This window comes from Echeneis naucrates, chromosome 24, assembly GCF_900963305.1.
Source record: "Echeneis naucrates chromosome 24, fEcheNa1.1, whole genome shotgun sequence".
Classification (NCBI taxonomy): domain Eukaryota; kingdom Metazoa; phylum Chordata; class Actinopteri; order Carangiformes; family Echeneidae; genus Echeneis; species Echeneis naucrates.
Window position 1 is genome coordinate 15,617,952 of NC_042534.1, and position 11,626 is coordinate 15,629,577.

Genomic DNA, 11,626 nt, shown 5'->3' on the forward strand with positions numbered 1-11,626 from the left:
TATTAGTACATTATACACCTCTTTTGATTATTGATGTGGCCACGCGTCTCTACGCTGCTGTTTACCAGTGTTGTGTGATGCTATTAGATCATAAATGGTCTGCTGAATGTTTGGGATTGTCACCTGTGTGTGTGTGTTAATCCCTCTCATCCTCTTATCAACACGAGCAGGTCTAATCCACAAATGAAGGCTTGTGTTTCGGCTGGCAGCAACAAGACTTGTTGTAAATTGAGATGAGAAGCCAAGTTTCAGTTTCCCAATTTCTTTGAACATGGACACTTGTGCTATTAGATAGATGAAGATGTGTCCAGTGCTGGTAACAGGGATAATTTAAAATTCAGTTACTTATTCCAGTAATTGCCTTTTGTCAGACCTATCAAATAGACAACTTGCCATTTTCTCAGTATTCTGGTGGTTTTGGTAATGCATGTATATTGAGTCCATGTCAAATTTTTTTGAGTCTCTCTGGATTCATTGAATGCGATCAATTGCTAGTGAAGGTGCAATGTACGGGACGTTTTAGTTAGAAGTCAGTGCCTTCATATTGACATTATCCTTGAAAGATAAGTCCCAAAATAATTATTCCTTACAGTCCAGGTCAAAGCTTAAAATAATCGTGATTTTCATTTGAAGATCTACTTCCAGTGATGGCTTTTGATTTTAAATCCAAAACCAACATCAGTGTAGTAAATCAGTTTTGATGGAGGTTGAAGTTTAAATGGAACTATTAAAAGTTTTCTCTGCTGCAAACAATTGGACATCTGTGTTTGCACGGAGTTTTGTGTTGGGGCTCTTTAGATGAATTGAAACATGAATACAGTTTAGTTTTATCAGTGCTATTCAAGTGCATACAACGCAACACACACATAAACAACGGGTCAAAAACAAAACATGATTACGTAACACCCGTATTGGCCCATCCATCCATTTCCCTTTATCATTGATCCCAGTGGCGACATTATAAGTGCAATAGCTACACATGGTTGATTCTGAGAAAGGACCAGCAGATATGAGTGTGACGTAAAGTAACAATAACAGAGCTGAAGAGGATAGGAGGACAGAGAAGGGAAAGCGGGGGAGCGCTAGAGGAAGATGGAAAAACCCATAACTCCTTCTAGGGCCAAACAGCAGAATTCCTGAGAACAGGAGCTGCTTCCACTTTGGGATTTCCCACAGGGAAATTGTTTCATTAATGTCATAAGCCATGATACAGATGTGTCAGCTCCCATTCCAAAAGGTACACTTTTGTTTGATAGGGAATGTAGGGAAAAACATTTGAGGGTTTGGAGGTAAAGTAAAGTTTGATCAAACTAGTGCTTTGTTACAATGTGTGAGTATGTGTGGCACTAAGTGTTATTTAGTGAAGTCTGTAGCGCTTAATAAATAAAAGCAAAGTCATATATTTGCTCAAAAAGCCAAAGAAATATAATTATTCTAAGAATAAAGATGATATCATTTCTGTTCGTGGGCATATAATCAGCGAGAGTAACAGATGCTTGCAGTCTCATTTCTGAGCTGCAAAGCCTGCCAAGCCAGCCTTCTGCTTCTGATCTTAAGCTAAGCATTACTGCTAACACACAGACATGAGAGTGGCATCTTCTCTAACACACATTTACACACACACTGAAATTTTCCAGCCTTTTGGAATGTTTAGCTATGTGGTTGATATTGAAATTAATTAGAAAATCACATGTATACATATAATTCATGCCTTTCCAAGGGATAGAACATTCCAACTAGTCATCAAACAAGTCCACAACCTGAAAATCCAAATGAAAAAGATATTCACAGTAACTACTGAATGGAAACTACTATAAAATACCATTAACCACACAGGCAATAGCTAAGAAGAAGTCCTGCTCTCACCTTTCTGTGCAGGTCTAGTTAAAGACGATAGGTGAGAAAAGGAAGCCTGTGCAGGCCCCACTGTTGCTGTTGTCGAGGCGGTTGACGATGAAGAGGAAGACACAGGTGTAGGGAGGGGCCCACAGACATTATCTCTCTCTTTGGTCCCTGACGTGAGCAACAGCAGACCCTGAGCCTGGCAGTCTGTGTGGTTTCGGCACTTCAGCACACTTGACTCAACATCCGAGTACGTCCCCTTGGAGCACGGCCTGCAAAGCACGTCCTCTGTTTCACTGCCTCGCTTTTTCACCCTCATCCCGCGAGGGCAGAGCGAATGGGGCTTACACTCTGAGCCATTGTCCACCGACAAGAAGCTGTTGGGTGGACAAGTGCAGATGCGGTCCTGGGTGGCCGTGCAGGGCGTTTTCTCAACAAACCCAGCAGGGCACGGAGCCCGACAGTGATGGCATTGCTGGACCCCGTTCTCTCCCCGTGTGAAGGTGCCTTCAGGACAAGGGCTGCACTCCCTCACAGCTTTGGGGGCACAGTGGGTGGACACGTAGGTGCCTGCTGGGCACTTGTCGCAGAGCAGCTGAGCGCCTGAGATTGGGTCAGTGTGCTGATAGTGGCGGGAAGACAGGACAAGCTGCTCAGCCGGGCTGATTGTGGTCAAATACTGGGCTGAGACTTCAACTACCACAGTATATAAGAGCTGAGTGGAGAAGAGAATGCAAGGATTAGGAGAATCATCAAACATTTCAAATGTTAATGTCAAGATATTATCTGTGAAAAGACATAAATGTTTATCCTTTGTGGAACATGAGTACCTAGAATCAAGTCAAAGTCAGTGTGATCTTGTATAAGACGTTAACACAGATTTTTGCTGAGGCTAAGTAGTAGTAGTTACTGTACGTAGTTCTTGGTAAAAGAGGATGGACAGATGGATGGATGGATGGACAGATGGACTCAGACAGATGGATGGCAGGCTGAGATCGGAAAAGCGAGAGGGACGCAACCTAACTGAGATTCCCGTTCACCCTTCCCGTCCGGATTCATTTTCTGATGTTGGGTTTGTACACTCATCAGGTCACAAACTGAGTCATAAACATTAGCATGAAATATCAAATATCAAATCCAGCATCATTTTATTTGCTCGTACCTGACTCAACACTTCCTTCCTAAGTCAAGTTCCCAAGACTTCAACACAAACATTTTTGTAACCAGGCTCCCCTCTCATGTCTGCTGGGAAGGCAACGCTCACTGGGTTTAGGGGAATAAGCCACACATGTCCAAAGTCACTCTTACACACACACACACACACACACACACACACAAACACACACAGTATGAGTCATGTCAGTAGTACTGTATCAGGCAGTCTGCCTGCTGGAGGACTGTCTCCATTGATGGCAAAGGGCTAAAGGGCTCATTTTTAAACAGAAAACTAGTTTCCTTTCCTTTATAACTCCTGTTAAGCAATTATTTTAGCCTGACTAACAATTAGTGTGTCCACTGCAGTGTGAAGGACAGCTTCACAAGTCTGTGCACAAAAAAATAAATAAATAAATAAATAAATGTCAGCAAAGTGAAGAGTCAGAATTGCAAGATTGTTAAAATGAAACCAAATTTACCAAATACAATTCACTTTTGATGATCTGAATGCAAAATAAAGGCCTCAAGACAATCTAAGAGGCTTACTCTGGCTGCAGGTTCAACTTCCAACAAGTTCAGACAATGTCAGCAACACATGGAGAAGAGTGGAAACCTGTTCGTTCATCTAGAAGGAAAGTGGTGGCAGCTATAAAAAGTCTGGCAACAAGACTATGTGAGACACACAGCAACAGAAGGCAGGATTTAAACCCAGACAAGCCTGGGGCCAGAGCAGACTATGGGTGTGTGACTGGAGATTACCCATTCCTGTGTGCAGGATAAACAGGACCGGTGGGTTTTTGACGTGATAAATTGGTTGGGGGGAAAGTTTTTGCTGACTAGAATGTTTCTCATCCATAATCCAAATCTTCCAATAAAAAGCATTTGTTCAGGTTCGAACCAATATAGGACAAGCTCATCTTGTTTCCCAAAGTAAGATCAGAGTTTAGATGAAAATGTTTCTGTTATATGAAATATCTGGTTTATATTAAATCAATGAGTCATTTTTGAGACACTGAAGATAAAGAAAAAAGTGCATACATTTCGACAAACTCACTTTCATGAACCACTCAAAAGAAGACAAACTCATTTTACGAGTTGGTGCTAACAAGGACAAAGCCGTCCATTCTACCACTGCTCCATTGTCCTTTGACCACACCACCCATTCGTTTCTGTGTGTTCATTCCCAGATCCTCATCCATAAACATCAGAGTATGTTCTCGACAAGCTGTTCATAACTCACTTGCGTCAAAAGCATCAATGCATTCATTCACATCAATGTTCAAAGTCAAAACGTCGGTAGGAAGCGCACGCAGCAGTAAAATGGGAACATTCTGCTTGTTATAGACAATGGATGGTCCCCCCGTGGCTCTTTCTGCTTGTTTGTTGAATTTTATGCCCTGAACATTACCATAATTGAGGTGTATCACTGACTGTTTAATGTGAGGCTGTGGAAGGGAAGGTATGCTGGTATTAAAACAGGAACTTTCAGATGGTTCAAAGAAGGACACTTGTGTTTTTCATGCCAGTACCTACCGTGCAGATTTTGTTTTGTCCTGAGAAGCAGGCTCATTAAAAAAAACCAGGCAGCTGCTAAGAGTCAAGAAAAATGAGCTTCATAACTTATCTTTTGGGTAAACACAATTATTTCTGTGGATCTTTCACAAACCTGGAACATCGCTCTTCCATTAGTGTTTGCAAAAACATTAGCATAAAGTAATAACATGGTCAGGTTTTGCGTACTGTCCTGCAGCAGATCTGAACAACCACGAAATGCAAACACGCAAATATGCAACAGCTATTTTATTGGGGAATGACGTGACATTAACATGTTGGACAAACTTTAAATTAACTAGAACTCTTTGTTACTGTCAGCAAACGAGGCTAAGTAGCTTCCACTTTCTGTACAAACATTTTTCCCAAGATTGGTCCTTCCATATGTTCAATGATGTATTGACCAGTAAAATGCAAATCCTTGACAGAATTGTCAAGTATCCACAAGACTCTAAGTCTTTCTTCAACTTATCAGGTTGAGCCTGTCCTACGATCTGTTTTCCCAGAAAATAATGACTAATGCTTATTCGTCAATAACCAGTGATCATATCTCATACTCCAAAACTCAAAGTACAAAGTGTATAGCCCTTAACTGCATTCAATTCTGTTAGCGCTAGTAAAACCAGCCCACTCACTAGTTAGCCAGACAGACGGATATTTAATACTCGACATTGATGTAACAAGGAGTGTTGTTATTCACAGGCACTGCAATGGCCTATTGCCCTGACTTTACTGAACCTCTTCTTTTTACTTTCCGCACTCCGACCTGAATTACTTTGGTTGGCGGAGCTTAGTTTTCCTGCTTATAAATGAAGATAAAATAAAACCAATCTCCCACAAGATACTCCCTCACTTGGCGTTTTAATGACATGATAGAGAGCTGTTGAAAATGTGGGTCTGTAACCTCGGGGGTGTTCAGTTGAGTTGGGATCGGGCGCTTGCAATGATCGTATTATTTTCCTACTCATGATACCATTGGTGACGCCCCTATAGCGGGTGGACACTGGCGTAAGCATCCTGTTTCTCCCAGATTCTTCATCTTTGGCAGCTCTTATGAAGGCTGATTATCACATCATCACTAAATATGTAATCAAGTGAAATTGAAAGTTGATGCAACATTTTCCGGTTACAGAGAAAGCTTCTTCTACAATAGAACAACCACACGTTGGCATCCATAAAGTCTTAAGTTTGTGCAACATCTATATTCCATTATGATCAATAATGGTCTGATGATACAGGGCTGTCCAGGCCAAGCTTACATGAACTATTCAATAGCTCACAGAGCTGCAGCTGACCTGGCTTTGTCTGTAGCTATGGCTTTAAGTCATTGGAGATAATGACTTCAGCAGCTGCTCTTCAACATGCTGAGGAAGGAGTGCCGTAAGCTGATGGCTAAGGACTGGAGCCTCACAACTGGCCATAGTGTGTTCTCTCAGTGGTTGTGTCTCGATATTGTCTGCAGGTGCCACTCCCTCCCAGTAGAGTGGACCCACCAGTCCTGTGCCACTGTATTTCCTGTCGTCAAATATGAAAATAAAAAAGCCCTAAAACACACACAAAGCAGAAGAGAAAACAGAGTGCAGCTCTGGCACCATGTCAGTACATTCCTGCCTGAACACATACACACACACACACACACACAAACAAACATTGTCTGGAGCCTCTACACAACCACCTCTTAAGATCAGCAATGCATGAGTCAATTTTAGTGCGAGTGCTGCCAGCTGTCATTATTTTACCGGCTTTTTGTCTGTATCTATATTAGAAGTCAAGATAAGGTGACGGGACAAGAATGGGGCTACCATTATCCCTGCCTACTTTGAACCTGCATGTTAAACTTGTTCCTTCCCTGCTGCCCCTGTGACAGGGGAGGAACCTGAACCAACACCAGCCCACCGCAGCCTACCCCCACCCTCAGCAAATACAGCCAGATGTGTTGGGGTGGATCCCACCTGTTTGGGTAAAGGGACAATTTATGTGACACGCTTTGCTCCTGTTCAGCCTTGTGAAAGTGCTCATGTGATTTCTTCTGCTTTATCGAGACCAAACAATAACCCAGATGGCTTCATCATGATGCCATAGAGACAGAGAACCTACCCCAATGGCATTTAGTGGACAGAGAGGCTCTAATGAAGCTTTACTATTAAGCTGCATTATAGCAAAAGTAGGATCCACAGCCTAAGGAGCTTAACACTCACTAGGTACTAATGCTATTTCATGTCATGGCAGAGAAATCTTCTAACTGGTTCTAACTGGTGTGCTCAATGTGTTTGTAACCCTCACATGATCAATTCTTTGATAACACAAGTTGTCTGAATGTTCCACTGTCACAAAAATATATATTTTTCCATATCCAACCTCAACACGGCGTGAACACAGCATAAAATGTGAATTATGCTATATCAAACGTGCATTATTTGCTGCGTCAGCCTTTTGAATAAAAGCAGCTACTGACACTGTTGAGTAATTACTACTGTCCACTCGCTAATGGCCTCAGTAAGCAGCCTCTCTGCTGGCAGAGATACATGAATTAGACAAAATGAAAAAAGGTTTGCAGATGGAAAGAGCTGATAGAATTGCACTTTGCTGTGTCGAGGTTGGAGCTGCGGGGGAGATCACGGGAGGCTTTCCAGCTTTCCAGGAGCAGGGTGGAGTCGTCAGGCAAGTGGCTCTTGTTTACATCATATAGGCACCAGAGTGGCACCACTGCACCACTGCAGGTTCCTGCTCTTTGAGCATAGCCACCCACAACAGCAAAACACATAGATACACAAATCACTCAATGAAACAAGCATCTCAACTCCCTCCAAGTTTGTCAGTTTGAGCAAAACACCCTGTAATTCTACCTCTGGGCAGCCCCGCCCAAGACACACCCAAGACCCTATTCGCCCGAAGGCATTGGAGCTGAAGCACAACTGATAGGTCTTCTTTTTTTTTTTTTTTAGGTCACTAAAGGTTCCATCCAAACTTCTCGTAACTTACTTGTTTGTGTTTGTGAACTTTGAGTCATTATGATTTTTTTGGCATGTGATAAGGGCCTTGTTTGTATGCAAAACTCATCAGGTGGGGTTTCTTTTGGATGACATGGAACTAGATGGCACACGTGTGTTTGAATTATTGGAAGAGAGTGGTGAAAATGGTGCAGGGGCTAATGGGGAAGAATACAAGAATGTTTAATATGTTGTCAAGTATTTTAAGCATCAGGGCATGAATGCAACACTAATGTGCCACTTCTTGACAATGGCTATTTAACAGTTTCCACCAAATAAAACTGTGATGTTGGCCATAGATTTCTGGTGGGATATCAAGAATCCTGATTATTTACTTTATTATTTATTTACTAGATTAAAGAGGCACTCCACTAAGGCAATGTACACATTTTTGCATTTCATATTTTAGAATATTTCATGTCTTTTGTTAAGTCTGAAATAAGTGTGATGATGTGAAAATAATGTCTTTAGAGTTATGTGGGGAAATGATTTGTAATATAGGCTATAATTTATGTTCAATTAAATTGGGGGTATGTTTTCTTACTTTTTTTTAAGTGAACCAGATGTGAGAATTTCAGATTATTTGATTAAATATCATAATAATAATATTTTTACTATCTGTCTTTTGCCAGTTTTGTGTTTGAGTTACCTTTCTGTTAGTTCTGTTGTGTTTTAGCATCCATCCAGACTGGTTGCTGCTTGGGTACTGCAAGTGCAGTTTTTTTTTTTGTTTTGTTTTGTTTTTTTTTTCCCCATAAAAGCCCTACCTCTAAAAAAGAGCGCTCCCAATCCATTCAGGTTGTCTCTTTAACTAAGGAGGACAGGAAGTGTTTTAGTGGCGAAATGCTTTAGTGCAAGCAGCAGTAAAACTGACAAATATATATGTGTGTGTATAAACAATCAGCATACTGCTTTTAGCTCTCTAGTGCCAAGATTAGAGGTGAGTCACACACACAGAGTGCAAAAACCGCACAAATCTGAAACCTGATGTGGAAGAACCTTAGAGTGTTTACAGATACTTTAACAGCATCCTAAAATAGGCAGGAGGTGTGCACATGGGCAGATAGGCTGCGTGCCACGACTTATACGCTGTCAACGTCAGGGCAGAACTGTCTGTCGCAAAGACTTACAACTTCAAGACTTTGCAGCGCTGCCACACAAACCAAGCACACGCCTCATCGCGTAACAAGGGATGAACTGGCGATGGGTGTTTAACAAGAAATGCACCGCAGATCAGGAAGTGGACTGAGGTCTAACAGTAGTTTCAGATCACTGCTGTTATTCTTGATAGTAATTTCGAGCATTATCTACATTAACCACGTGTGCATGACAGGATCCATAGTCTTCCTGTTTAGAATGTATCTGTGTGTGTGTGTGTGTGTTACTGTTACATAATAACCTGTGTGCATACAAACATTGAGTATGGGTGGGATGTTTGCATTTGTGTCTGTGTGTGGCTGAAAACTTTACACTGTAATTACTATCTAACTAAAATAGAGCCCACGCCAAACAACAACCACACACACACATATATTTGCAGACAATATACACAAATGCACCCCTACACGAACTTCCACCACACACAAACACACACGCACACCCTGCCTCACTGCCAGGCAGTGCACCAGCACCTGTTGCAGTGTGTCCTCGTGTCCTCCTGCTCACAGTGGAAGCTCATTTCATCTCAGAGAGAGAGATAGGCTGTGTTGAGACTCAGTCACGCCGAATTTATCACTGACAATAGCTGGAAATGATCATTTGTGTAGCTGTTTGAGTTGAACGCTAATGAGTGGAGCAGAGGAACTGAGCTCGTCCTTCGAAAAAATAAAACATGGAAACGGGTTCTGTAGGCCTAAGGTTCACATTCGCAAAGCTGAATACTTGTTTTCTTTAAAATCAGCAAGATGAAACTGGTTGCAGTTATGTCTTGTTTTTTCATACCGCAGTGGACTAAATTGATTATCACTGATGATTCAGCTTTCATTTTTAATCTCAGTTATACCCTTTAAGTGTATGACTGTTTCTGCATTCTTGTATTCATTTCTGAAACCTTATTTGGAGGCTTGCCATCCGACAGCTGGGAAACAAGCAGAGTAACCAAGACTGGAAGTTAATTCTTCCAGTGAAAACTCACAAGTACAAGCTGTAATTTACAGTAGCCTTTGACTCATCACAATGGGAAAGGCAGTGTGACAAAAAGAAAAAACAACAACTGAACAATGGCTGCATTATAATTCAGCTGTCATTATCCCCATTGACATGGATGATGATATTTGCATAGAATTGCAGCCATTTGGATGTACAACTACAACATTTTCTTTTTTCAATGCATAAAGTAAAAGAAGCTGTAAATGATGGACGTGCGGGTCATTAACAATTATTTCTTGTTAATGCTTCAGAGTCATTGTCGCCACATGTATGCAGATAATAAAAGTTCACCGCAACCGCACATTTGGCATAGTGACTGTAGGGTTCTGCAGATAACCGTTGTCTAACAGGGATGCTCCACTGTTGTCAACCCTTAATCTCAGAGTAGAACACCAAAATAAGCTATATTTAAATAACAATATTAAATTGATTATGATTTTGTTGCATTAAAAAAAAGTTCAAAACTTCATGCAACATGTGTAAGTGGAGGGGAGGTACAGGGAGATACACACTCAGCAACAGATGTAAACAGTTTTGTGAAGAGTTTCATGCCTGTTCAAAGCATTTCTTATTTTTTAATTAAATACTCAGAAAATTTCAAATATGAAATCATTGTAAAGACCGAACAAAAATGTCAATTTAATCTGAATCAATCAGCTTATCAGCTTTGTTTGTGCAGCAACTGACAGTGAAATCACATCCAGCTCCTCAGCCAAAAAGATCATTAATGTCCAACTCCCTCTACTCCGTCCTTCAATCAAACACCCCTACTCCACCAGGGTGGTCATTAAAAGTGATTTAGATGTCTTCATTGCACTAAAAATCAGAATGACTTGACCATGTTTTTACAGGAGTCTGGGTCCCTTGAGCTTAACAGCACTCTCCTGCTTTGTGAGGAGACAAAGGGAAAGTCTTTTGTCCATGAGCTTCATCTGACTCACTGAGAATAGTGGGACCTGGAGCTCCAGCAGCTACTGACACAGCTAACAGTCTAAGAATCACTGTCCTAACAAAGGGACAGGGGTGGGACATAATGAAAACATCCATCCATCCATCCATCCTTGACAAGTACAACAATGACATCATAAAACCTTTCTTTTTCTCTCCAAAAGTATCCCAGAGTCTCACTTTTGCTGACTGAATGAGCCGATACGAATGTATCCAGCTTTATTCTATGACTTGTTTACTTGGAGAATCAAACCATGTCTTTGTTGTGACAGATGAGACTCCACTGACTGACATGAGTGTGACGGGGTAGACAATAGAAATCCCATTTCTGTCCCCATCCTGCCCACCAAAAACTCTTTTGTACAGTTTGACCACGCTAACTTCATAAACGATGTCAAAACATAAAAAAAAATTTTTTTACCAGTCAATTTTTTTTATTTACCAGTCAAAGATTGAAGATTGTTGATTTTAGGTTGAGTATTACAAAGCAGAAAAACAGAAGAAGAAGAAGAAGAAGAAGAGGAAAATAAACACGCACTGGCCCTTTAAATGGGTAAACCTGCTGGAGGAGTCCTTAGAATAAATGAAGAAATAATCAAACGTAACGCACTCACCACTACGGACACACACATGGCAGGCATCGTCCTGATTCACAGAGTACAGGTGGTGAGGATCAAGCGGACGTGCTTGATCAAGTTGTTTGCAGGAGGAACACTTCTCATCTCTAGATGTTTCTCACCGTCATCCTCCTCCTCCTCCTCCTCAGCTCTACCGGAGGAGAGAAGCTGAGCCCTGAGCTCCTGATGCAGCCTCAGTCTCAACTGCGCTGGTTTATAGTCTGTGTCTCCAGGTGGACCGGTTTCAGGTAGTACGGGATGAGGGCTTGGTTCAGGAGGAACCCCTCGGAAATTCCCATAGCGATGATGGATGAGGGCCGCGCTCGGATCGCCGCCTCGCCCCGTCCAAGGCTCGTCAGTGTGCAGTGCGGCTCT

The 11,626-nt window shown here is 41.7% G+C and overlaps 1 protein-coding gene across 2 annotated transcripts in view; it reads right to left on the reverse strand.

The window, feature by feature from the left end:
* tnfrsf21 (tumor necrosis factor receptor superfamily, member 21) overlaps positions 1–11,626 on the reverse strand; it is a 38,967-nt gene extending 27,341 nt beyond the window's left edge. For both annotated transcript variants that reach the window (XM_029496311.1, XM_029496310.1), the window contains exons 1-2: positions 11,249–11,626; positions 1,867–2,557 (exon numbers count right to left, since the gene is read on the reverse strand). In XM_029496311.1, coding sequence (XP_029352171.1) covers positions 1,867–2,557; positions 11,249–11,275 — 718 coding nt within the window. In that variant the 5' untranslated portion in view covers positions 11,276–11,626. The remainder of the gene's footprint in view (positions 1–1,866; positions 2,558–11,248) is intronic.